Source organism: Mobula hypostoma, chromosome 1, assembly GCF_963921235.1.
Source record: "Mobula hypostoma chromosome 1, sMobHyp1.1, whole genome shotgun sequence".
Taxonomy (NCBI): Eukaryota; Metazoa; Chordata; class Chondrichthyes; order Myliobatiformes; family Myliobatidae; genus Mobula; species Mobula hypostoma.
Window position 1 is genome coordinate 33342605 of NC_086097.1, and position 26307 is coordinate 33368911.

The window sequence follows — 26307 nt, forward strand, 5'->3', positions numbered from 1 at the left end:
CAAAAAGGCAACAGTTATATCAGTGTCTAAGAAGAATAATGTGGGCTGCCTTAATGACTATCGCCCGGTAGCACTCACATTGACAAATGTTTTGAGAGGTTGGTCATGACTAGACTGAACTTGTGCCTCAGCAAGGACCTGGACCCATTGCAATTTGTCTATCGCCACCATAGGTCAACAACAGACACAATCTCAATGGCTCTTCACACGGTTTTAGACAACCTGGACAACACAAACACCTACGTCAGGATGCTGTTCATCGACTATAGCTCAGCATTAAATACCATCATTCCCACAATCCTGATTGAGAAGTTGCAAAACCTGGGCCTCTGTACCTCCCTCTGCAATTGGATCCTCGACTTCCTAACCAGGAAGACCACAATCTGTGCGGATTGGTGATAATATCTCCTCCTCGGTGACTATCAACACTGGTGCATCTCAGGGGTGTGTGCTTAGCCCACCGCTCTACTCTCTATATACACATGACTGTGTGGCTAGGCGTAGCTCAAATACCATCTATAAGTATACTGACGATACAACCATTGTTGGTAGAGTCTCAGGTGGTGACGAGAGGGCATACAGGAGTGAGATATGCCAACTAGTGGAATGGTGCCGCAGCAACAACCTGGCACTCAACAACAGTAAGACAAAAGAGCTGATTGTGGACTTCAGGAAGGGTAAGACAAAGGAACACATACCAATCCTCATAGAGGGATCAGAAGTGGAAAGAGTGAGCAGCTTCAAGTTCCTGGGTGTCAAGATCTCTGAGGATCTAACCTGGTCCCAACATATCAATGTAGTTATAAAGAAGGCAAGGCAGTGGCTATACTTAATAAGGAGTTTGAAGAGATTTGGCATGTCAACAAATACACTCAAAAGTGTCTACAGTTGTACCATGGAGAGCATTCTGACAGGCTGTATCACTGTCTGGTATGGAAGGGCTACTGCACAGGACCGAAAGAAGCTGTAGAAGGTTGTAAATCTAGTCAGCTCCATCTTGGGCACTAGCCTACAAAGTACCCAGGACATCTTTAGGGAGCGGTATGCTCAGAAAGGCAGTGTCCATTATTAAGGACCTCCAGCACCCAGGGCATGCCCTTTTCTCACTGTTACCATCAGGTAGGAGGTACAGAAGCCTGAAGGCACACACTCAGCGATTCAGGAATAGTTTCTTCCCCTCTGCCATCCAATTCCTAAATGGACATTGAACCTATGGACACTAACTCATTTTTTAAAATACAGTATTTCTGTTTTTGCATGTTTTTTCATCTATTCAATATATGTAATTGATTTACTTGTTTATTGATTATTATTTTTTTTTATTTTATTATTGTTTTCTTTCTCTGCTAGATTATGTATTGCACTAAACTGCTGCTGCTAAGTTAACAAATTTCACATCACATGCTGGTGATAAACCTGATTCTGATTCTGATTCTGAGTTGAGTAAGACATTAGTGAGGCCTAATTTGGAGTATTGCGTGCAATTTTAGTCACCTCCCTACAGAGAAGATGTAAATAAGGTTGAAAGAGTACAGAGAAAATTTACAAGGATGTTGCCAGGACTGGAGGACCTGAGTTATAAGGAAAGGTTGAAGAGGTCAGAACTTCATTCCCTAGAACATAGAAGGTTGAGAGGAGATTTGATGGAGGTATACAAAATTATGAGGAGTATAGATAGAGTAAATGCAAGCAGGCTTTTTCTACTGAGGTTGGGTGAGACTACAACATCATGGGTTAAGTGTGAAAGGTGAAATGTTTAAGAGGGAACATGAGGGGAAACTTCTTCACTCAAAGGGTGGAGAGAGTGTGGAATGAGCTTCCAGTGCAAGTGTTGGATGCAATTTCAATTTCAAAGTTTAAGAACAGTTTGGATGGGTATATGGATGGGAGGATTATGGAGGGCTATGGTCCAGGCGCAGGTCGATGGGATTAAGCAGTTTAAATGGTTCAGCATGGACTAGTTGGGCCAAAGAGTCTATTTCTGTGCTGTAGTTTTCTATGACTTTATGACTTTAAATCAAGTGGTCAGCCAGAGACTTTTCCCCAGGCCAGAAATGACTAATACCAGAGGACATAATATTAAGGTGATTGGAGGTAAGTATAAAGGGGGATGTCAGAGGTAAAAATTTTACACCGAGTGTTGTGGGTGCATGGAACACAATGGAGATACGTTAGAGACATTTAAGAAACTCTTAAATAGGCACATGGATGATAGGAAAATGGAAAGCTATGTGAAAAGGAAGGATTAGATTGATCTTGGAGTAGGTTAAAAGGTCAGCACAGCATCGTTGGCGAAGGGTTTGTACTGTGCTATAGTGTTCTATGTTCTCTGTAAAACAGCAATGGAAGATTACACAATTACAATGGGGGCACCACAGTAGCATGGTGATTAGCACAACACTATTGCAGCTCAGGCCATCCGAATGCGGAGTCAATTCCGGCGTCATCTGTCAGGAACCTGTACATCCACCCCATGGAATGCATGGGTTTTCTGTGGTCATCTGGTTTCCTCCCACGTTCCAAAGACGTACTGGTTAGTAGGTTAATCGGTCATTGTAAATTGTCCCATGTTGAGTCTGAGGTTAAATCAGGAGTTGCTGGGTGCTGTAGCTCAAAGGGCAGGAAGGGCCTATCAACAATCTATCTCTAAATAGAAAATAAAACTAAATAAATAAATAAACTTGTTACCTATTCAATTGATTTTCAGTGGGAATGTGTGCACCTAGACCCCCCCACCTTTTTGGCTCTGTGGCAAGGAGATGAAGCACAGGAGTTGGCAAACATCACGAGCAGATGTTGTCATAGAGTCATAGACAATACAGCATAGTACAGCCCCTTTGGCCCACCTGCGGCGCCCACCCAGTTAGTCCCAATTTCCTGCATTCAGCCCATATCCCTCCAAGCTATGCCCCTGCATATGTCGGTGTGTGAGATCTATCCAGTGACAGCTGCCCTACTGTAGCAGAGCTTACAGATCCCCAACAACTCTCATTACTCACTTCACAAACCTGCAGTGGAAACAAGCCATCCTTTGAGTCATGGAGTCATGCAGCATGGAAGTAGGCCCATCAGCCCAACTGATCCATACTGACCAAGATTCCCATCTATGACCAAGTCCCATTTGCCGGTGTTTGGTTCATAGCCCTCTAAACCATTCCTATCCATGTACCTATTCAAGTGTCTTAAATGTTGTTATGTGCCTGCCTCAACTACTTCCTATGGCAGTTCGTTACATATACCCACCTACCTCCGCATGTAAAATTTGCCCCTCAGGTTCCTATTAAGTCCTTCTCCCCTCACCTTAAACCTGTGCCCTGTAGTGCTTGATTTCCCAACTTTAAGAAAAAGACTGAGTTCATTCACCCTTCCTATTCCCCTCACAATTTTATACACCCCTATACAACTGCAATGTATTTCTGTATGCTCCTCTGTATTCTCGAATCCAAGAGATTGCCCAGGGAAAATCCAAGCTCTTCCCAGGTGCAATAGCCTATACAGTGTTGGGGTTAACGTGTTTGACCTCAGTACCTCTGGGCAGTGGCAATGGAAACTCTCAGCCACTCTCACTGCAAGAGCTCTCCGTATATCTGCGATGCTGCGTTATTGCCAGCAGCAGACATCGCATACGGGTGATCTGGCTTGGGTTAGTGGTTGCAGGTGCGATGCCAGTTGGAATTCATTAACTGCGTTTATACAACAGTGTTCCCCTTTGGCCTGCACAGTTTTATTATTAAATAACCCACAGGATTGCTTTTCCTTAACTGAGTTAAAGTATTACACCAATATTACGTTGGGTACAGGCCAGGAGAGTGTGTGTGGAGGCATTCCTGGAAACTCCACTGGAAATTAGTGGGGGAGGGGCGGGAGGAAGCCTGTTTCCTATCGACTGCCTCTTGCAAAGAGTCAGGTTCGCTTCAGCATCAAGTAACTCCACTTGTCCAATCACTGTACGGGGTAGAATGTGTGTATCAAATTTAACATTCTGTAGGATGTGGGTCTTGATGCCCAAGAGGCTGCTTGTGTTGTTTTGTTAAAGATTGTGGGTATGTCATGTTTGTGCTGGAATGTGTGATGACACTTGTGGGCTGCCCCCAGCACATCCTTGGATGTGTTGGTTGTTTCAGCAAATGATGCATTTAACTGTATATTTCAATGTTGGTATCATACTGTACATAAAATGATTAACTGAATCTGAATCTGAGTCCTAGTTTCTCCTGGAGAAGGAAATGTTGAACTATGGAGTTTGCGCTTTGAAAGGTCCTGTGCTACAACATGTTTCTGAACTTGGTCCCAGGAATGATAAATGATTTTCCTAGCGTCACTTTATGCACAATCAGTCTATGTATATAAGCTAATCTTATGTATTTATATTTATTGTGTTTTTACTGTGTTTTTTATGCTTATTGTGTTTTTTTATACTGCATCAGATCCGGAGTAAAATCATTTTGCTCTCCTTTGCACTTAGGTACTGAACAATGACAATTCTTCAGTACACAAGTATAAAGGAGAGTCAAATGATTATTGAAGTCAGGACAACATGTGGCTTGGGAGGGAACTTGAAGGTAGTGATGCTTCCAGGAGATTTTTTTTCCTGGTCCTCCTCTGTGGCAGAGATTACTAGGAAGCGTGGCTGCCCAGCGGTTCAAGGTGGCACAGGGTGCAGCCACTTTGTACTGACGCCATAGAGCTGCCAAACACAATTCCTTGTTCTGTTTGGTTGTGGGAAACTGGGTCAGAACACACTTTTTTAGGCTTAAATAAAAGCAATTACAAAGCTACAAAGGCAGAGTTAACAGAGCTGAACTGAGAATATATAGTAAAACATGAGGCAGTAGATAAATGAACTGAAAAATGGTAGATTAAATGGTGTTAAATGGTGTTGCACTTCAGCAGGAAAAACCACGGTTGGACACTGAGAAGTGCCTTAGAACAGAGGGATCTGGGAATCTCGCCCCATAATTCCTTGAAAGTGGCATCAAAGGTAGATCAGGTCATAAAGAGGCCTTTGCGCACATGTAGCATAGATTAGCACTTTCTTCCCTGAAGCACAGAAAAATGAGGGGAGATTTGATAGATGCATACAAAAATATGAGGGATATAGATAGGGTAAATGCAAGCAGGTGTTTTCCACTGTGGTTGGGTGAGACCAGAACTACAGGTTATAGCTTAAGGGTGAAAGGTGAAATATTTAAGGGGAATCCGAGGGGGAACTTCTTCACTTGGAGGGTGATGAGAGTTGAGCGAGTGTGAGAATGAGGTTGCCAGCGGGAGTGGTGAATGCAGGTTTGATATCAGCATTTAGGAGAAGTTTGGATAAGTACATATATTGGAGGTATGCAGGGCTATGGTCCGAGTGCCTATAGGACTAGACAGAATAACAGTCCAGCATGGACTAGATGGGCCAAGTGGTCTCTTTCTGTGCTGTAATGCTCTATGATTCAATAACCCGTGGCAAATCTTAAGGAAATCTTATAAAATAGTAAATCTTCAGAAATAGTTCATGGTTCTGCATGAGGATGATCTAACCAACTCCTAACCTCACACGCATCTAAACTGAAATCCATTTGCCATTCCTTAGCCCATCTTCCTAACTTTGTAATTCATTCTAACCCGCCTCACTATCAACAAGGCCCCCTGATTTTATATCATCAGCAAATTTGCTAATCACACTTTGTACATTCACATTCAAATTGTTTACATAAGTAATGAACTAGGCATCTTGACACTAACCCCTGAGACACACCACTAGTCATAGGCCTCCATCGCAACATGTCCTCCATAATTGTTATACCTTAAACCCCGAACCCTAATTATAAACTTTCACCCTAAAAAAGACCAATTATTCCAACACTATCTTCAATATGATAATCAATTTTTAAACCATGTTAACGCATTTTCCTAAATGCTATAAACTCTTATCTTGTGCCCAGCCTTGTAAGAGCCTTTTGCAAATCCAAATACATTATCTACATCCTCAAAAAAATTAGTGGGTGGTTAAGAAGTTGTATGTGTGTTGGCATTCACTGGGGGATTGAGTTCAAGAGCGATGAGGTAATGCTACAGCTCTATAAAACCCTGGTTAAATCACATTTGGGGTATTGTGTTTAGATCTGGTCACCTCATTATCAGAAGGATGTGGTAGCTCTAGAGAGGGGACAGAGGAGATTTACCACAACGCTACCTGGATTAGAGAGCATGCCTTATGAGGGTAGACTGAGCGAGCTAGGGCTTTGGAGTGAAGGAGGATGACAGCTGACTTGATAGAGATACATAAGATGATAAGAGGCATCAATAGAGTGGATAGCCAATACCGTTTTCCCTGGATTAAATGGGTTTTCCCTAGGTACTCTGGTTTCCTCCCACAGTGCAAAGGAGTGCTGGTTGGTCAGTCAATAGGTCATTGTAAGTTGTCCCATGATTCGGCTAGGGTTAAGTCAGGGGTTTCTGGGTGGCGCAGCTCGAAGGACTGGAAGGACCTATTTGGTGCAGTATCTCAATAGATAGATAGATAGATGGACAGACAGACCCTTGCGGGGTTGTCGGGTTGCTGGGGTGGCGTGGCTTGAAGGGCCAGAAGGGACTACTACGCATTGTTTGCTAAATAAATAAATAAATATCTGTGTGTGAAGTACATCTGGTCGTGGTGACTTACTCATCTTTAGTCCCACTAATGTTCCTAATACCCTCTCCCTCATGATGGAAATTGTTGCAAGTTCTTCATGCTCTTGGGAAACATTTCCACCTTTGGGATATTTGCAGAGTTCCCCTCTCTGAACATTAACACTAACCTCCTGTATCTAATAAAGTGGCCACTGCATGTAAGTTTTCTCCTGCTGTAGCCCATCCACATCAAGGTTCAATGTGTTGTGCGTTCAGAGATGCTCTCTGCACTGTTGTAACGCATGGTTATTTGAACTACTGTTGCCTTCCTGCCAACATGAATCAATCTGGACAATCTGGCCATTTTTCTCTGATCTCTTATTGACAACAGAACTGCCACTCACTGGATGTTTTTTGTTGTTTTGATTTTCGCACCATTCTCTGTAAACTCTAGACACTGGTGTGCATGAAAATCTCAGGAGATCAGTAGTTTCTAAGATAATCAAACCACCCCATTAGGTACCAATAATTATTCCACGGTCAAAGTCAATTAGATCACATTTCTTCCCCATTCTGATGTGAGCAACAACTGAACCTCTTGACCATGCCTGCATGCTTTTATTCACTGAGTTGTTGCCACATGATTGGTTGATTAGATATGTGCATTAATGAGCAGGTGTACAGGTGTACCTAATAAAGTGGCCAATGGGTGTAATTGTTGCAGCGTCACAAGCACATAGCATCAAATAAATAGCTTCAAAAGAAAAAAATATACATTTAACCTAAATTATACACAATTTTAACAAGAAAGAACACAATTAGAACAATAAGATGTCCAAAGTGTAGTGATCACAGTGTTGTTAAAGTGTATTTAAAGCAAAGATCATTAATTCACTGGTCCTGTTCTCCAGCTGTTCCACCCTTATCCCAGCTGCCCATTTCCTCTTTATATATCCATAGTCTCACTGCTTGTTGTGATATTACTTGCCAGTACTTCCTTCTTTGGCATTTTAGATTCATACTCCTGTTTCCTGAAAAAGATTAATTCTTCTGGTCTGCGACTGGCCAGTTGCCACTTTGTATTGAAACAAGTATATGGACAGGAAGTCACTGGCAGCCCCATGGGGATGTGCCCGGGGATGTTTAGCTAGATTACAGAGGTCCTGCATGATAAGTGATTTAGCAGCTTGGACCATGACTTAGTGACTTATTGAGGTGTATTGGTCTCTGAGGTGAGGTATTGGAAGAAGATGTTGAGAGGGGCACCTAGATCTAGGGTATGTACTTTCAGAATTCAGAGTCACCCAGTTCACATGGATTAGGGTTTGAAGGAGCAAAAGGAGCAGTCAGCATAAATATTTAGGTGAGAGGCAGGAGGTAGTTAGATTGAACGTGAGTCAATCTATGGGGAGAGAATGGATCTGAGTCCAAGTCATGACCTCCTCTGTAGTTTTCCTCTTCCTACAATAGTGATGATCTCAAGACTGCGACCGGTCTGATTTTGAAATCAACATTGTGAAAGAGGCCCTTTGGCCCTACTGGTCCATGCCAACCAAAATTCTCATCTCAGCTGGTCCCAATTTCCCATCTTTCGCCCCTATCCGTCTAAACCTTTATAATCCATGTCCTGAACAATGTCTTTTAAAGGCAATTCCAACATTTAAGAGGCATTTGGATAGGTACATGGAGGGCAATGGTTTGTAGGGTTATGACCTGATGAAGGCAACTGGGATTAGCAGGGTGGATGCTGTGGTCAGCTTGGACCATTTGGACCAAAGGACATTTTTCTGTGTAGTTTTACTCTTGTGACTATAAGTGCTGTTGATGTACTCGCCTGAAGTATCTTTCTGTCCATCATGGCAAGTTTTTGTGTAGCTTTGACTGTGTAGCTGGGCTCAGGACAAACACCATCTATAAATTAGCTATTGTTGGCAGAATTTCAGATGACAAAAAGGAGGCCTACAGAAGTGAGTTAGATCAACTGGTTGAGTGGTGTCGCAACAACAAACTCACATTCACTGTTGACAAGACTAAAGAATTGATTATGGACTTCAGGAAGGGGAAGTCAGGAGAACACACATCTGAAACAAGAGAAAATCTTCAGATGCTGGAAATCCAAACAACAGACACAAAATGCTGGAGGAACTCAGTGGCCCAGGTAGCATCTGTGGAAAATAGTACAGTCAGCGTTTTGGGCCAAGACTCTTTGGCAGAACACACATCAGTCCGCATTGAGAGATCAGCAGTGGAAGGGGTGAGCAGCTACAAGTTCCTGGGCATCAATATCTTAAGGGATCTATCTTGGATCCAACACATTGATGCAATCATGAAGAAGGCACACCAGCAGCTCTACTTCCTTAGGAGTTTGAGGATATTTGATATGTTACTAAAGATTCTAACAAATTTCTATAGATGTACATTGGAGAGCATTGTGACTGGTTGCAGCACTATCTAGAATTGAGGCTCCCTTCCAGAGGATCATGTGGTTGCAGAGGATTGTAGATTAAGTTCAATTGTTATTCAACCATACACATGTATACAGCTAAACGAAACATCATTCCTCTGGGACCAAGTATAAATCAAAGTACATACAGCACAGAGCACGTATAGTTACGAAAGCACAAAATAATATTAGTACAAGTCCATGAGTGGCATGACATGAAGGTTGATGGTGCATGGGATGTTGTCTGGAGCCACATTTTTTCAAGAACAAGCACGCAGCAGTTTCTCATCTCATGTTAGGTCAGCTGAAAATGAAGGTAATCAAGCAACAGACACAAAATGCTGGAGGAACTCAGCAGACTAGGCAGCATCTATGGAAAATAGTATGGTCGATGTTTCAGGCTTAGGCCCTCCTGGCTTGCTGAGCTCCTCCATCATTTTGTTTGTGTTGCTTGGATTTCCAGCATCTGCATTTTTTCTCTTGCTTATGAAGATAATCAATCCAGCTTGTCTTCTAGGGAGAAAACACTGGAGAGCTGTGCCGACAGGAGAGCCAGTCTGCAGGGGCCAGCCTCCAACCCAGCATGACTGCCGCGTCTCTACTCTCTCCCACACCACCTTCAGCACTTCCTCCCTCAGTTGACTGTAATGATGATGATGCCACGGCATGAGGGCCTGGTCCGTGTAACAACCCGAGGCCACACAGCTTCCACGCTGTTGGTGCTGCCAATGAATCAATGAACTGGACTTACAGTATTTTATATTACCAATGGCCAGAGTCTTTCATTCAGAAGAAAAATATTTAAGACAAACTTTAAGCCAGTTCCTTTATGGGCAGAATGCTCCCTACCAAAGGACATCTTCAAGAAGCGGTAACTCAGAAGCTGGCATCCATAATTAAACTCCCTCACTGTCCAGGACATGCCCTCTTCTCATTACTACCATCAGGGAGGAGGCCTGAAGCACCAGAATCAATGATCCATGAACAGCTTCTTTCTTTCTGCCATCACATTTCTGAATGGTCCATGAACGCTACCTTGTTATTCATCTTTTGCACTATTTATTTATTTCTGTAACTTATAGTGATTTTTATGACTTGTACTGCACTGCTGCCACAAAACAGCAAATTTCACAACATATGTCAGTGATAATAAACCCGATTCTGATTTTGATTTGTCTAAAGGATCAGCAGTTTGTGTTAAGTAATGCTCAGCGTGACTTTCTGTTTGTAATCTGCTTTCCTTCAGAGGCATCCCAGCTGGGTTTGATGGTATCAGTTAATGATCCATGCCCCTTATTTCAAACAACTGGGACATGTGTTGGTGAAGGCACTTAGCGGCAGCTGTAGAGACGCATCACTCAATGCAAGCTTTTGTTTTAATTTGAGGATTACAGAAACCATGTGTGGCTGCCGCAGGGCCAGGGAGTAGTGTACATGTTCATGGTTAATGACAGCAACAGCATAACCTCACATGCCCTGGAGCCCAGCCAGGACCCTAGACAAGTGCTCACACTCTCTGTCCACTGGGCAGATAGCCTTATGTTCAGGAGGAGATGAGCAACACATTTCACTGATCACAACGAAATGGCACCAAGTGCTTTGGCCATGACCACCTTTATGTATTGGAAGAGCCCAGAGGACACCTCCACCTCACACCTCATGTTAACAAACAATAGGACAAAGAAAAGAAGTCAAGATCAAGTGTATTGTCAGGTTCACAAGTATGTGAATGCACAGTTGGAATGAAATATTTACTGAGCAAAGGAACAAGGAAGAAGATAAAGCTACTGTGCAGGTTGTTAGGGTGGTTAAGATAGTGTATGCTGTGTTGGCCTGTTTTGTCAGGGGATTGAGTTCAAGAGCTGTGAGGCAATTTTGCAGCTCTATAAAATTCGGGTTCATCCACACATGGAGTATTGTGTTCAGTTCTGCACGCCTCATTATAGGAGAGATGTGGAAGTTTTAGAAAGGGTGCAGAGGAGATTTACCAGGATGCTGCCTGGATTATGAGGACAGGTTGAGCAAACTAGGGCTTTTCTCTTTGGAGTGAAAGAGGATAAGAGGTAACTTAACAGAGGTGTACAAGATGTTAAGAGACATATATAAGGTGGACAGCCAGAGACTTTTTCCCAAGGAGGAAATGGCTAATTCAAGGGGGCATAATTTTGAGGTGATTGGAAGAAAGTATAAGGGGAATGCCAGAGGTACTGTATGTTTTTTGCACAGAGGGTGGTGGGTGTGTAGAATGCTCTGCCAGGGGTGGTAGTGGAGGCAGAATCAGAATCAGAGTTAGGTCTATTATCACTAACATATGTCATGAAACTTCTTGTTTTGTGGCTATAGTACAGTGCAATACATAAAAATACTTTAAATTACAAGAGGCCATGTCCTAAGGGATGGGGATCCTTAATGATGGATGCCATTCCTTGAAGCATCATCTTTGAAGTTGGTTAATGGTGGGGAGGCTAGTGCCCATGATGGAGCTGGCTGAGTTTACAAACCCCTGCAGCGTTTCCCAATCCTGTGCAGTGACTCCTCCCTACCAGATGGTGCAACCAGTTATAATGCTCCCCACGGTACATTAGATACTTTAAGATGTTTAGGAGACTTCTAATAGGAGCATGGATAAAAGAAAACTGGAAGGCTATCTAGGACGGAAGGGCTAGACTGATCTTAGATTAAGTTAAAGGGTTGGCACAACAATGTGGGCTGAATGGCCTGTACTATGCTGCACTGTTCTATGTCCTATGTCCTATGTCCTAAGACATCATTTTGTTCATTTGGAATTGTGCTTGGATTTCTAAGCATTAGCAGTCTATGATTGACTTGCCATGCTTTTATTCAATTATATGATTCAATAAAAATACATTCTTTCCTGGTCCCCCAGGGATCAGAATCTACATGACTACAGAGGCATTCCTGTTCAGAACAGTAAGCACTCTGGGTTCTTCTTGGCCCAATGCTCTCATAATTTTCCATTTGAAGGCAGTGATCTGGTGTTTGCTGGGGGACACACCTCCTCATGGAGTGCTGGGTTGTGGATCTAGATTTAACAGAGCCCTTTCACTTGCTCGGTGCCTGTAAGGTCAGCCCTGCCTCCTCGCTGTCGAGGGAACAGAAACAGAAGAGAGGCAACGGTCCCTTTCTCAGCTCATTGCCCTGTGGGATAGGACAGGTGGACCACCAGCCCCACTCAGATGACTGATTAACAGATTACCTGCACAACACACTACAGGAACTCAGCAGGTCGGGCAGCGTCCATGGAAACGAACAGTCAGCGTTTTGGGCCGGAACCCTTCATCAGGACTGAAGAGGGAGGGGGCAGAGGCCCTATAAAGAAGGTGGGGGGAGGGTGGGAAGGAGAAGGCTGGTAGGTTCCAGGTGAAAAACCAGTAAGGGGAAAGATAAAGGGGTGGGGGAGGGAAAGCAGGGAGGGGATAGGCAGGAAAGGTGAAGAAGGAATAGGGGAAAACAGAATGGGTAGTAGAAGGAGGCGGAACCAAGAGGGAGGTGATAGGCAGCTGGAGGAGGGGGCAGAGTGAAACTGGGATGGAGGAAGGGAGGGGGAAGGAATTACCGGAAGTTGGAGAATTTGATGCTCATGCCCAGGGGCTGGAGAATACCCAGATGGTATATGAGGTGTTTGGCCTCATCATGGCAGTAAAGGAGGCCATGTATGGACATATCCGAATGGGAATGTGAAAGAGAGTTGAAGTGGGTGGCAACCGGGAGATCCTGTCTATTGTGGCAGACAGAGCAGAGGTGCTCGATGAAGTGGCCCCCCCAAACTGCATCAGGTCTCACCGACATAGAGGAGGCCGCACCAGGAGCACCGGATGCAATAGGTGATCCCAACGGACTCACAAGTGAATTGTTGCCACACCTGGAAGGACTGTTTGGGGCCCTGAATGGTGGTGAGAGAGGAGGTGTAGGGACAGGTGTAGCACTTACCCTTGCAGGGATAAGTGCCGGGTGGGAGATCCGTGGGGAGGGATGTGTGGACGTGGAGGGACCGATCCCTGTGGAAAGCAGAGAGAGGTAGAGAGGGAAAGATGTGCTTAGTGGTGGGGTCCTGTTGAAGGTGGCAGAAGTTGCGGAGGATAATGTGCTGGATCCGGAAGCTGGTGGGGTGGTAGGTGAGGACAAGGTGAACTCTGTCCCTGTTGTGGTGACGGGAGGATGGGATGAGGGCCGAAGTGTGGGAAATGGAGGAGATGTGGGTGAGGGCATCATTGATGATGACAGAAGGGAAACCATGATCCTTAAAGAAAGAGGACATTTGAGATGTCCTGGAATGGAAAGCCTCATCCTGGGAGCAGATGCAGCGGGGACAGAGGAACTGGGAATAGGGAATAGCATTTTTGCATGTGGCAGGGCGGGAAGAGGTATAGTCGAGGCAGTTATGAGAGTTAGTGGGCTTATAGAAGATGTCAGTAGACAGTCTGTCTCCAGAGATGGAGACCGAGAGATCGAGAAAGGGGAGAGAAATGTCCAAGATGGACCAAGCGAATTTGAGGGCTGGGTGGAAGTTAGAAGCAAAGTCGATGAAATTGAGGAGCTCAGCATGGTTTGGAGCATAGATTATTCCACACAACCAACAAAGAGGCAGGCATAGCTGGGTCCCATGCGAGTTCCCATAGCTACACGCTTGGTCTGAAGAAAGTGGGAAGAGCCAAAAGAGAAGTTAATAAGTGTGAGTGCCAGTTCCACCAACTGGAGGAGGGTGGTGGTGGTGGGGAACTGGTGAGGTCTATCATCCAGAAAGTAGCGGAGGGCTTTGAGGCTTTCTTGATGGGGAATGGAGGTGTATTGTATAAGGATTGGACATCCATAGTGAAAATGAAGCAGTCGGGACCAGGGAACTGGAAGTTATTGAAGAGGTGGAGGGCATGGGATGTATCCCGGATGTAGATGGGGAGGGACTGAACTATGGGTGACAAAATGGAGTCCAGGTAGGCAGATACAAGTTCAGGGGGGCAGGAGCAGGCAGAAACTATGGGTCTATTGGGACAATCAGGCTTGTGGATCTTGGGGAGAAGGTAAAACCGAGCAGTGCGGAGTGTGGGAATTATGAGTTTTATGGCTGAGGATGGAAGGTCTCTGGTGTTGATAAGGATGGTGATGGTATGGGAGACAACGGTTTGATATTTTTTGGAGGGATCCTGTTCCAGGGGTAAGTAAGAGGCGGTGTCAGAGAGCTGCCGTTTGGCCTCAGTGAGGTAGAGGTCCGTCCGCCAGACTACTACAGCACCACCTTTGTCTGCGGGTTTGATGGTGAGGTTGGAATTAGTGTGGAGAGAGTGGAGGGCAGTGCGTTCAGAGGGAGTGAAGTTGGAACAGGAGAGAGGAGTGGTGAAGTTGGAGATGAAAAGATGAAAAGATCAAGTGCAGGTAGAAGGCCTGGGCGGGATGTCCAGGAGGAGGAGGAGGGTTAGAGACGGGAGAAGGGGTCATCAGTAGGGAGAGGGGAATCCTTGCCTAAGAAGTAGGCTCGGAGACGTAGGCGACGGAAGAAGAGTTCAGCGTCGTGGCGGGCACGGAACTCTCTGAGGTGTGGACGGAGGGGGACAAAAGTGAGGCCCTTGCTCAGGACAGAACGTTCTGCCTCAGAGAGGGGAAGGTCAGAGGGGATGGTGAAGACACGGCGATGGCTGGGTCAGAGGAGGGTAAAGAGTGAGAGGTATCAGGAGGGAGGGGGGTTGGGGAGGATGAGGGATCAGAGGAATCTGCTGATTACTCCGCTGATTAAAAGATTAATTAGATCAGCTTTATTTGTCACATACATTGAAGTATCAAAAACATATAGTGAAATGTGATGCTTGCATCAATGACTAACGTAGTCCAAGGATGTTCTGGGGTTAGCCACAAGTGTTGCCCCACTTTCGGTGCCAACATAGCATGCCCACAACTGACTAACCCTAACTGGAGCAGCCAGAAGAAACCCACGCAGTCATGGTAAGAACATACAAACTCCTTACAGACAACAGTGAGAATCAAGCCTCTGTTGCTGATTGCTGATGCTGTAAAGGGATTACGGTAACTGTTACACTACCATACTGCCCTCAAACTGCAGTTTGAGTAGCTCATGCTGTTGGCATGAGGAGCTCCAGGGCTGAATGTGTGGCAGCCACCGCTAGACTGACTACTTGCCCCTTTAGAAAACCAAGTCTCTGTTCCAGGTTAGAACCCTGGCTCCCACACAGTAGTGTAACAATTAGCATAAAGCTTTACAGCACCAGCCTGGGACCAATTCCCACCACTATCTGTAAGGAGAGCATAGAATCTCCCTATGAACATAGGGATTTTCTCTAGGTGCTCTGGTTTCCTCCTACATTCCAAAGACAAACGGGTTAGGGTTATTCAGTTGTAGGTACACTATGTTGGTGCCGGAAGCATGGGCTGCCTATAGCACGCATGATTTACAAAGACATACGGGTTCATCATTGATCAAATGACACATTTCACTGTATGTTTTGATGCTTTGATGTACATGTGACAAATAAAGATAATCTCTTTAGAAAGCAGTGGCCTTCTCGACCTTCCCTGCTGCCTCTCTCACTCTCTGGTACAGAACTGGAGTGCACCTTCCAATAAGTCTAGCCCCAGGTATTGGACAGCATTACCGATGGGGACAGAGTGGAAACAGGGAAAATCTTGCAATGGAAAAAATTGAGTGCATTGTGGAGCTTGCCCTGTCATCATGGTGTGCCAGATTTCCCATTGTTCTTTCATCTTGGAGTGTGCGCTGATCATCTTTCAACACATGGCTCTAGTCCATCTGGCACACGTATGTATGCACTCAGAGGGAGAATGTATTTTATTGTAGAAGATCTTTTTGAAGTGGATTGTATGTATCAAAATGTTTTGCTTGGAGGTGAAAATCGAACAACTTTATGGTCTGCCCCAACTTCGAGCATGGACACAGTATTGTTATTTTGCTAGTTCACGGTTGGAGGAAGAGGGCAGCAGGAAGGTCAAAATTGTTAATCATTCAGTTCGAGCAGTGCTGCTTCATGGTGGGAGCTCTTGCTGTTCTCACTGAAGCAGTTTGTAACTTGATACATGAAATTAAACAAAAATTCGCTATTTACCAGTATACCCCACAACATGAAAAGCCACATTCTCCTCTGTTTCCCTTACTTTCAGATCCCTATAGTATCCCACTCTCCCCTCAAATCCCAAATCCAACAAAGAATGTGTTGGCATTGGAGAGGGTCTGGAGGAGGTTCACGAGAGTGATCCTGGGAATTAAAAGGTTAACATATGTGAAGCATTTGATGGCTCTGAGTCTGTACTTGCTGGAGTTTAAGAGAATAAGGTGGAAATCCTATTGAAACCTACCGCATATTGAAAAGCCAGATATAGTGGATGTAAAGTGGATAATTCCAATAGTGGGAGAGTCTAGGACCAGAAGACACAGCCTCAGAATAGAAAGATGTCCTTTTAGAACAGAAATAAGAAGGAATTTCTTTAGCTGGAGGGTGGTGAATCTGTGGAATTCATTGCAAGTCATTGGGTATATTTAAAGTGGAGGTTGATAGGATTTTGAGTAGTAAGGGTGCCAAAGATTATGGGAAGAAGGCAGGAGAATGGGGTTGAGATAGATAATAAGTCACCATGATGGAATGGCAAATGACTGATTGAGCTGAACGGCCTTATTCTACTCCTATATCTCATGGTCTTAAACCCCAATCATTTCATATTCCATACGGTTTAATGTCACACCCAGTCTGATCACCTTCTTCCTTCTCTCCCTACACACTTTGAGTGCCTGCCTGGTTAATTCCACTGCCTCCTCTTGCTCTGAACAGTTATAGAACTGAGCCATTCTAATTCCACACCCATTTGCTCACTGCTCCCACTTCCCCACATTTAATATCTCAGATAGTCTCTGCTTGATCTGATAGCTGGTTGCTTCAGTGCCTCCATGATGTAGAGGTTTCAATACATGGGTGACCTGGAGTGTCCGTGAGAATCAAAGTCTCTGGCCCTGACACGTAGGTATCAGACCTCTGACATCTGGACACACTGACCCAAGGGCTTTGACCAATGGGCCTCAACTTCCAGACTTGCCGTTGATCTTTGGGCTTTGACCTTTGGTATCAACCGCAGGACATGCCAACCTGAGGGGGTCACGAGCCTTCGTGCCTCCTGCCTGCAACCTGGAGGACCCACCGGCTTGGGGGGACTCGCCAAACTGAGGGTTCACCTGCCCTCATCCATGGGGCCTGTCAACCTCGGTCATTGAACATGGGGATCACTGGTCATCGTCCTCAACTCTTGTTAGGCACAGTTGCTGCGGTCCAGGCCCCACACAGACCCAGCATCCAGACAGCATGGTGAAAGTTGAAGCCAACCTGACCAGAAAGGTTTCCTTGACTTAAGTCAGTTTCCTGGTGGTTGAGCAATACCTTGATACGGGGATCAACCACTATCTCTCCGTACTTTCAAAGAGTGGCTGAATCCTCCAACACAATTATCTGATTACTCTCTTTAAAGGGATCCCTTTTATCTGTGTGCATCTGGTAATAATTTGCCATTGTTGGTAATTTTCCTTCAGATGATAGCGGCAGAGGCTTGATGCAAACCGTGTCTGGCAAACTTATTTAAATAGTTCAGTCAGATCTCAGAGCCTTGATGACAGTATGAAAGTTAATGTGGGGCAGATGAACTATTGGAAGGCAGTTTCAATAACATTACTTATACATGTCTTTGTTAACGTTCATACCCACGTGTAAGTGTAGCAGTTAGCACAGTACATTACAGTGCATCACTGTAAGATCAGGGTACAATTCCTATTGCTGTCTATAAGGAGTTTGTACATTCTCTCTGTTATTGTGTGAGTTTCCTCCAGGTGCTCTGGTTTACTCCCACATTCCAAAGACATACAGATCAGGGTTAGTAAACTGAGGGCATGCAGTGTTGGCGCCGGAAGTATGGCGACACTTGCAGGCTGCCCCCTGCATATCCTTGGACTATGTTGGTCATTGATGTAAACAATTCATTTCACTGTGTGTTCTGATGTACATGTGACAAATAAAGCTAATCTTCATCTTTAAATTGGCCAAGGCAGAGAGTAATGGTGAACACTGGGAAGTTCACAGCTGTGTTCACCAAGGTAGAAATTGGCAGGTCTGCACTTTGTGAACATGCACTATGACCATCAGCACAGGTGCACCACAAGGCTATGTGCTTAGCCCCCTGCTCCACTCGCTTTATGCTAATGACTGTGAGGCTAAGCACATTTCCAAAGCCATATTCAAATTTACTGGTGACTGTTGAGGGCTGAATCAAAGGTGGTGACAAATCAGCATGTAGGAGGAAGATAGAAAATCTGTCTGAATGGTGTGAACATCTCACTCAATATCAGCAAAACCAACGAGCTGTTTCTCAACTACAGGAGGAGGAAATTGGAGGTCCATGAGCCAGTCCCCATCAGGAAATCAAAGGCAGAGATGGTCAGCAATTTTAAATTCTTTAAATTTCTTGGTGTTATCATTTCAGAGGATCTGTCCTGAGTCCACATGTAGCTGGCATTACAAAGAAAGCACACCAGCTTCTCACTTCCTTAGAAGCTTGCAGAGATAAGGCATGCCAACTAAAATTTTGACAGATGTCTGTAGATGCACAGTGTGCGTATACTGACTGGTTGCATCACAGCCTGGTATGGAAACACCAATGCCCTTGAATGGAAAAGCCTACAAGGAGTAGTGGATGCAGCCCAGTGCATCACGGGTAAAGCCCTCTCCACCATTAAGCATATCTACAGGAAAGCGGCATCCATCATCAAGAACCACCACCATCCAGGCATACATGCTCTCTTGCTGCTATCATTGGGCAGGAGGTACAGAAGCCTTAGGTCCCACACCACCAGGTTCAGGAACAGTTATTACCCCTCAGTCATCAGGCTTTTGAAGCAAAAGGGATAACTTCCCTCACCACAATACTGAACTGTTCCCACAACCTATGGAGTCACTTTCAAAAACTCTACAACTTTTATGTTCTCAATATTTATTGCCTATTTATTTATTACTATTATTTTGTTTTTTTTTCTTTTTTTGTATTGAAGTTTGTTGTCTGTTGCACATTGGTTATTTGTTGATCTTTGTGTGTGATTTTCCATTGATCCTTTTGTGTTTCTTTGTATTTACTGTGAATGCCTTCAAGAAAATGAACCTCAAGGTAGTATATGGTGTCATATATGTACTTTGATAATAAACTTGCTTTGACTTTGATTTTAACATGCATTGACAACCTGAATCTTTTGCACACATTGCAAAGTGCACAGAAGATACAACAATGGGAATGTGGGGAGGAGTGATGGTAGAGAGGACACAGGTTAGATTTGATTATCTTTATTTGTCACGTGTACATCCAAACATACAATGAAATGTGTCATTTGCATCAATGACAAGCACAGTCCCGAGGAACTGCTGGGGGCAGTGATGCCACACGTTTGGTACCAGCATAGCATACCCACAACTTACTAACGTACATCTTTGGAAAGTAGGAGGAGACTGGAACACCCAGAGGAGACCCGCGGGATCACACAGAGAATGTACAAATTCCTTACAGATGGTGTCGGAATTGAATCCCGATCACTGGCGCTGCAAAACATTACGCTAGCTCAGCCTTTCTCAACCTTTTTTGTCCTGGAAGAACCCTTGAAATTATTTTCAGGTCTCAGGGAACCCTGCATAACAATTATTAGATCTACAGCTCACGGTATGTTAGCATGATCAGTCAATTGTAGATACAATAATCCAAAAATAATTGTCAATGCTTTTTTGAGTAGAGAATGAATTTTTAGCCAACCTTTCTTGTAAAAAAACAGGTAGTTAAGATTAGCTTACCTTTCTTGAAATTAATCTCTTTCTTTCCCTGTCATAAATTTTAAAAACTCATAAGGCAAACAATAAATTTCTGTTTTCAATAAGACTTAAGACTTTCTGATACCCTTCCTCACTCTCAAGCCCAACCAGCAGTGGAAACATTTCAAGATTTCCTTTTGCAACATGATTTTTCCAAATATTCAGTTTCCTTTTAAATCCAAGAATCTTGTCACTTGAAGTCAAAACATTTTCTCCAGGGCCTTGCAGAGACTTGTTCAAATGGTTCATATGATGAAAAATGTGTGCTAAGTAGGCTAGTTTCTGCAGCCATTCTTCATCGTCAAAGCACTCAGCAAAATCTGACCTACTATTTTCCTGAAAGTACTCCTGCAATTCACCTTTCATCTCAAACACTATTTTGAAATTCTTCCTCTGCTAAGCCACCAGATTTCTGTATGTAGCAGGAGATTGGTGTGCTCTTTGTCCAGGTGTTCACAGTTTTTTAAACAACCTCGAGTGAACTGGTCTTTGTTTAATAAAGTTAACCATTTTTGTAGCTTCATCCAGAACTTTTTTCATTTCATCTCATTTCTACACTTCTCTGTGCAGAAAGCAGAGTGTTGTGACAATGTCAGGATTTTCTTTTTTTTATAAGATAAACGAAACCTTTCATAGAGCTAACCATTGATGGGGCACTATCAGTACAGATGCCAACACAGTTCCTCCAAGACCGACCTTTTGTTTCCAGATATGAAGACAAAACTAAATAAATCTTGGCCCTTGCTTGTTTCTGGCAGCTCTTTGCTACAGAAAAGGTTTTCTTGAATTTCACCATCATTTACAAATTTTACAAAGGATACAACTTGACATTTATTGGTGAAATCTGTTGACTCAACAACCTGGATAGAGAAGTTGTTGTTTTTCAGTTTATCACACAAAACCTCTTCAGCATCATGTGACATGTCATCAATGTGTCGACTTTTCATACTGTTTGAGAGTGAAACTATTTCAATTTCTCATACTGCATCTTGTCTTAACACAGGGTTAATAAAACATAAAAAAGAACAGCATAATAAATAACTAAGCAAGAAAATGGGAAAAAAATATGAAAACTTCACAACACAATTCACTTCTGACCTACACGATCCACCTTTTTATAACATTTACAACAACAGCAAAGCGGCAGTCCAGCAGCTGAGTCACAGTGCGTAAAAATTCCTTCCTGAGAATGAAAATTTCCTACCAATTTTCTACTACACCAGTAGAGTTTGTTCACTCCCATAAGTCAGTTGGTAGCGCATAAGGGGAAGTTTGGGGAGGTAATTCAGGAGGGAGAAGCTGACGTCACAACCCAAATTGGGCAAGTCCATTCGATTCCCGGAAAACGCACTTCACGCTCCTCATCAGCCTACTGTCCTCCCCTCCATGCAATACAGCACTCACTAATTATCAGTTTACCATCCTCCATCTATGCAATACAGCACTCACCAATTATCAGCCTGTCGTCCTCCCTCTATGCAATACAGTGCTCACCAATTATCAGCCTGTCATTCTCCCTCTATGCAATACAATGCTTACCAATTATCAGCCTATTGTCCTGCCTCTGTGCAATACAGTGCTCACTAATTATCAGCCTATCGTTCTCCCTCTATGCAATACAGCCTCACGAACTATCAGCCTACCGTCCTCCCCTCCATACAATACAGCACTCACGAATTATCAGCCTACCGTCCTCCCCTCCATACAATACAGCACTCACTAATCATCATCCTACCATCCTTCTCTCTGTGCAATACAGTGCTCACCAATTATCAGCCTACCGTCCTCCCCTCTGTGCAATACAGCACTCACTAATTATCAGCCTACCGTCCTCCCTTCCTTGCAATACAGCCTCACGAATTATCAGCCTACCGTCCTCCCTTCTGTGCAATACAGCGCTCACCAATTATCAATGGCCTCCCCTACCTCGCATCAAAAACTGAGAGTGGTCTCAATCCCAAATAAACATGGTCCTGCTGTGCACTGCCACACTGAGCTGAGAGACCTGTAATGAGATTGCTAACGGGGCTGCTCAGTCACTGCTCACCACTGCAAGTGCTCGCATCGTGCATTGCACCAAGTTCAGAAGACAAAGTATATTTCTTTTTAATCATGATCTCTCGCGGAACCCTGGCTGAGAAACCCTGCACTGACTACTACACTATTGTATCGCACAGAACTAGAGAGCTAGGCAGATCAATTCTAATGCTGAGAAATGTCAAGTAGTACTCTTGTGCTGGTAGTCTGTGCAGTTGGCACTTCAGCTAGCCAGATCCATGCCAGCATTTTTGTCCATCTACACTAATCCTGGTAGCGTGTATTAAAACTGATTCCTTCTGTGCCTTGTCTGCTTTAGTACCTCTCTAAATGTCTCTTAAGAATAATTTTATCTGACTCCACTACCTCTTCTGGCAGCATAATCCAGATATCAACCACACTCTGTGTAAAAACTTTCCCCTCAAATCCCCTTGAAACCTCCTTTCTTTTACCTTAAACCTATGCCCTTGTTTTTTATACCCTACCATGGGACAAAGTATTCTGATCATCTCTGGCTCTTGTTAAACAACAAACAATCTGCTGGATGAACTCAATATCTGCTCAGTCCAGTTCTGATGCAAGGTTTCGACTCAAAATGTTCACAACTCCTTTCCTGCACCCACCCCCACAGATGCTGCCCAACCTACTGAGTTCCTCCAGCAAATTGTTAGTTGCTCCTATATTCAAGTTCAAAGTTTCGAAGTAAAATTTATTATTAAAGTACATATATGTAACTATATACTGCCTTGAAATTTGTTTTTTTAGGAAAAACAAAACAATAGAATAGAATGTATGAAAAATGACCCATAAACAAAGACTGACAACAAACAAATGTGCAAGTGCACAAATTGTGCAAACTTTTTAAAATGCTGACAATATTAGTTATAAAGAGTCCTTGAGAGTGAGTCTGTTGCTCGCAGAATCAGTTGGGAGTTTAGGTGAGTGAAATTATCCACGCTGGTTCAGGAGCCTGATGATTTTAGGGTAGTAACTGTTCCTAAAGCTGGTGGTGTGGGACCAAAGGCTAGCATGATGCTTGTAGCGAGAAGAGAGCGTGGCCTGAATGATGTGGGTCGTTGATGATGGATGCTGCTTTCTTGTGCAAGCACTCCCTGTCAAAGTGCTCATTGATGGGGAGAGTTTTGCCTGTGATGTTCTGTGCCCTGACCTATAAAGGTAAGCAAGCCATGTACTTACTTCACTGCCCTAACCATCTGTGTTCTGGAAACTATACCCTTAGATCCCAAGTCTCTCTGTTCTAGCATTCATCAGTGCCCTGTCATTTACTGTATATGTCTAACTAATTGACTTCTCAAAATGCATTGCTCTATTAGAACAATTGAAAAAGATAGTTTAAGTTGTAGAATTTTTGAAGTGCAGGAAAGTAAAAGTGCTGTCGGTGTACATGCATACATTTCTGATTGTGTCAGAATGAGATAGGACGGCTTTTAAAAGTGTTACGTACATGGTGTTGTGTATGGACTCGTGTGAAGTGCCTTGAAGTATTTCACTAGGATAAAAGCACCATAGGACAGGTTATATTGTATAGCTCTGTTAAACACTGGGGATCCTTGTCTGCTCAGCCTCTGTGGGAGGTATGTAACTGGATGCTGTAAATTCTTCATCCCATTCAGTTTATGCAGTCTTTGCCAAATCTTCCCCTGGCTTTCAGTGCTCACACTTGCTTGAGCAGTTCACATATTTCAAGATTTAAGATTCAGATTTATTTATCAGTTGTATATCAAAGCGGCTTAGATTCCGGCCTGACCTCAAATTCCCCACATCCCTATCCCTAAACCCGAATCTGACCCCTACCTACTCTCTCTGTCCCCAAAACCATCACTACGAACCTAAAAAAAAACTAAATCTGAGCCTTGACTTCAATGGATACCACTTTCCTATCCTTTCCTTATCACTAGTAAACAACCCAAGGACTAGCACCTTGGAACTTGCAAGTACCTGGATCTGACAATATAATTGATCTGGACTATGGCAGCAGAGCAATCAAGTGCCAGACGTTGATAGTGCGCTCACAACTGTCTTCTTGTTTGATTTTTGAATCAAAATAAATTTAGTAAAACATCAACAAAATAACATTATTTAAAATATCATTCTTCTTGTCTTGGATGCAGCTCAGCTGCATCAGTGTCCACTAATCTCAAAATGGCAATGCAATCTGGCTTTTTCCACTGATGTTGGATGAGACTAAAACTAGATGTCATAGGTTAAGGCTGAAGGGTAAAATATTTAAGGGGAATCTGCGGGGGCATTTCTTCACTCAGAGGGTATGAATGTGGAATGACCTGCTAGCAGAATTGGTGGATATGGATTCAATTGTAACATTTAAGAGAAGATTGAATAGATACATGAATGAAGGAGGAATGAAGGGCTATTGCCTGGGTGCAGAGAGATGGAACTAGGCAGAAGCTAAGGCCAGCACAGACTATATGGGCTGATGGGCCTGATTCTGTGATGTAGTGCTCTAAGACTCCCAGTGTCCCTAGGATGCAGAGACTCTCTAGAGAGATATAGATAGGTTAAGCGAGTGGGCAATGGTCTGGCAGATGGAGTATAAAACTGGTAAATGCAAGGTCATCCACTTTGGAAAGGAAAATAGAAGATCATATTGTTATCTAAATAGTGAAAGAATTCAGCATGCAATTGTGCAGAGGTACTTGGGATTGCTTGTGCATGAATCAGAAAAGGTTGGTTTGTAGGTACAACTGATTATCAAGAAGGCAAAGGGAGGTAATGCTGCGACTGCACAGGGTACTGATGAAGCCACACCTGGAGTACTGTGGGCAGTTCTGGTTTGCTCACTTAAGCCAAAATATACTGGCTTTGGAGGTGGTGCAGAGGAGGTTCATCAGGTTGATTCTGGAGTTGATGGGGGGTTAGCCTATCAGGAGATTTAGAGTTGCCTGGAACTATACACTCTGAAATTTAGAAGGATGAGACGGGATCCTACAGAAACATATCAAATTATGAAAGGGATAGGTAAGACAGAGGCAGGAAAGTTATTGCCATTGGTAAGTGAGACTAGAACCGGAGGAAATGGTCCCAAGATTCAGGGGAATAGATTTAGGACAGAGATTAGGAAAAAATGCTTTCTCCAGAGAGTAGTGAATCTGAAATTTCTTACCCAGGAGAGCAGTAGAGGATACCTCATTAAGTATATTTAAGACACAGTTAAATAGATTTATGCATAGCAGGGGAATTAAGGGTGATGGGGAAAAGGTGGATCTGAGTCTGCAGCCAAGTCAGCCATTTTCTTATTGAATAGCAGAGCAAACCCAACAGGTCAACTCCTCCTCCTAATACTTATGTTCTTTAGTACAGTACTTCCCTGCCCTTCCCAAGGTGTGACCCTCCCTCAGTACCACACTTCTATAGTGTAACCATTCCCAAAGATAAATAGAATCATAAAGTCATGGACACAGATCTGTTCTGACCACTGAAATGTAAGGTTTAGAAGTCTGAACAAATGCATCAGGAGTTGTGTACTGGGCTTTTGTGAGTGTATACTTTTCAAGTTCAACTTTAATTATTATTCAACCATATTCTGTTTGAATACCCATGAAAACAGCTAAATGAAACAGCATTACTTTGGGACCAATGTGCAAAACATAGTACCAGTAGTCATACACAGCGCAAGGCATATATACCACATATAAGAAACCAGCAAGCATAGAGTCACACAAAAAATATATAATATAGCCCCAGTCCCTGAGTGATAAGTCCTGCAGATTGATGATGCATGTATGTTTGTCAGCAAGAACTAGCCCTTTGCAACCGCAGACGAACGTTCGCATGCACACATGCATGCAATCCACCTTGTCTTCCATCGAGTGAAACCCGGAGGGCAACATTATCGAGAGGGGCCTCCCCTCCCCAATCCAGCATGGACACTGTGCCATAGCGCCTCTGGTATCTCCTCTCCTGGGAGGGTGTAACAGGCAAGCCTGTGACGGGAGGCCCTATCCGTGCTACAAATGAGGCCACAAAGTTCCCTCGCCGTCAATCTCACCAATAAAATCAGTGAACCGGACTTGCAGTATTCTATATCAATTTGAGTCTTGTGATCACAAGAAAAACGTCCAAGACATTCGTTCACTGTTAGACTACACGCTGCCTTTGTGCACTGATTCCAACACCTTTCTGTAACAGACAGCTTCTCTGCATTTAAGCAACTCACTGACTGTGTATACCTACAGTACCTGAAGTTTTTAATGTCTAGCCATGCCTTGTGATTTAAAAAAAGACAATAACATCTTTGGTTACAAGCAACACACATAAACATTGCTGGTGAACGCGGCAGGCCAGGCAGCATCTCTAGGAAGAGGTACAGTCGACGTT

The 26307-nt window shown here is 43.7% G+C and overlaps 1 protein-coding gene across 7 annotated transcripts in view; it reads left to right on the forward strand.

Annotated features, from left to right (window-relative positions):
- ttll5 (tubulin tyrosine ligase-like family, member 5) overlaps positions 1 to 26307 on the forward strand; it is a 508510-nt gene that overhangs the window by 446801 nt on the left and 35402 nt on the right. Inside the window, exon 31 of one of the 7 annotated variants that reach the window (XM_063046002.1) lies at positions 9561 to 10219. The exons of the other annotated variants lie outside the window; for them this stretch is intronic. Within the exon in view, the coding sequence (XP_062902072.1) occupies positions 9561 to 9713 (153 nt within the window). The 3' untranslated portion in view covers positions 9714 to 10219. Of the gene's footprint in view, positions 1 to 9560; positions 10220 to 26307 lie in introns of those variants that run through there. 7 annotated transcript variants of the gene reach the window in all.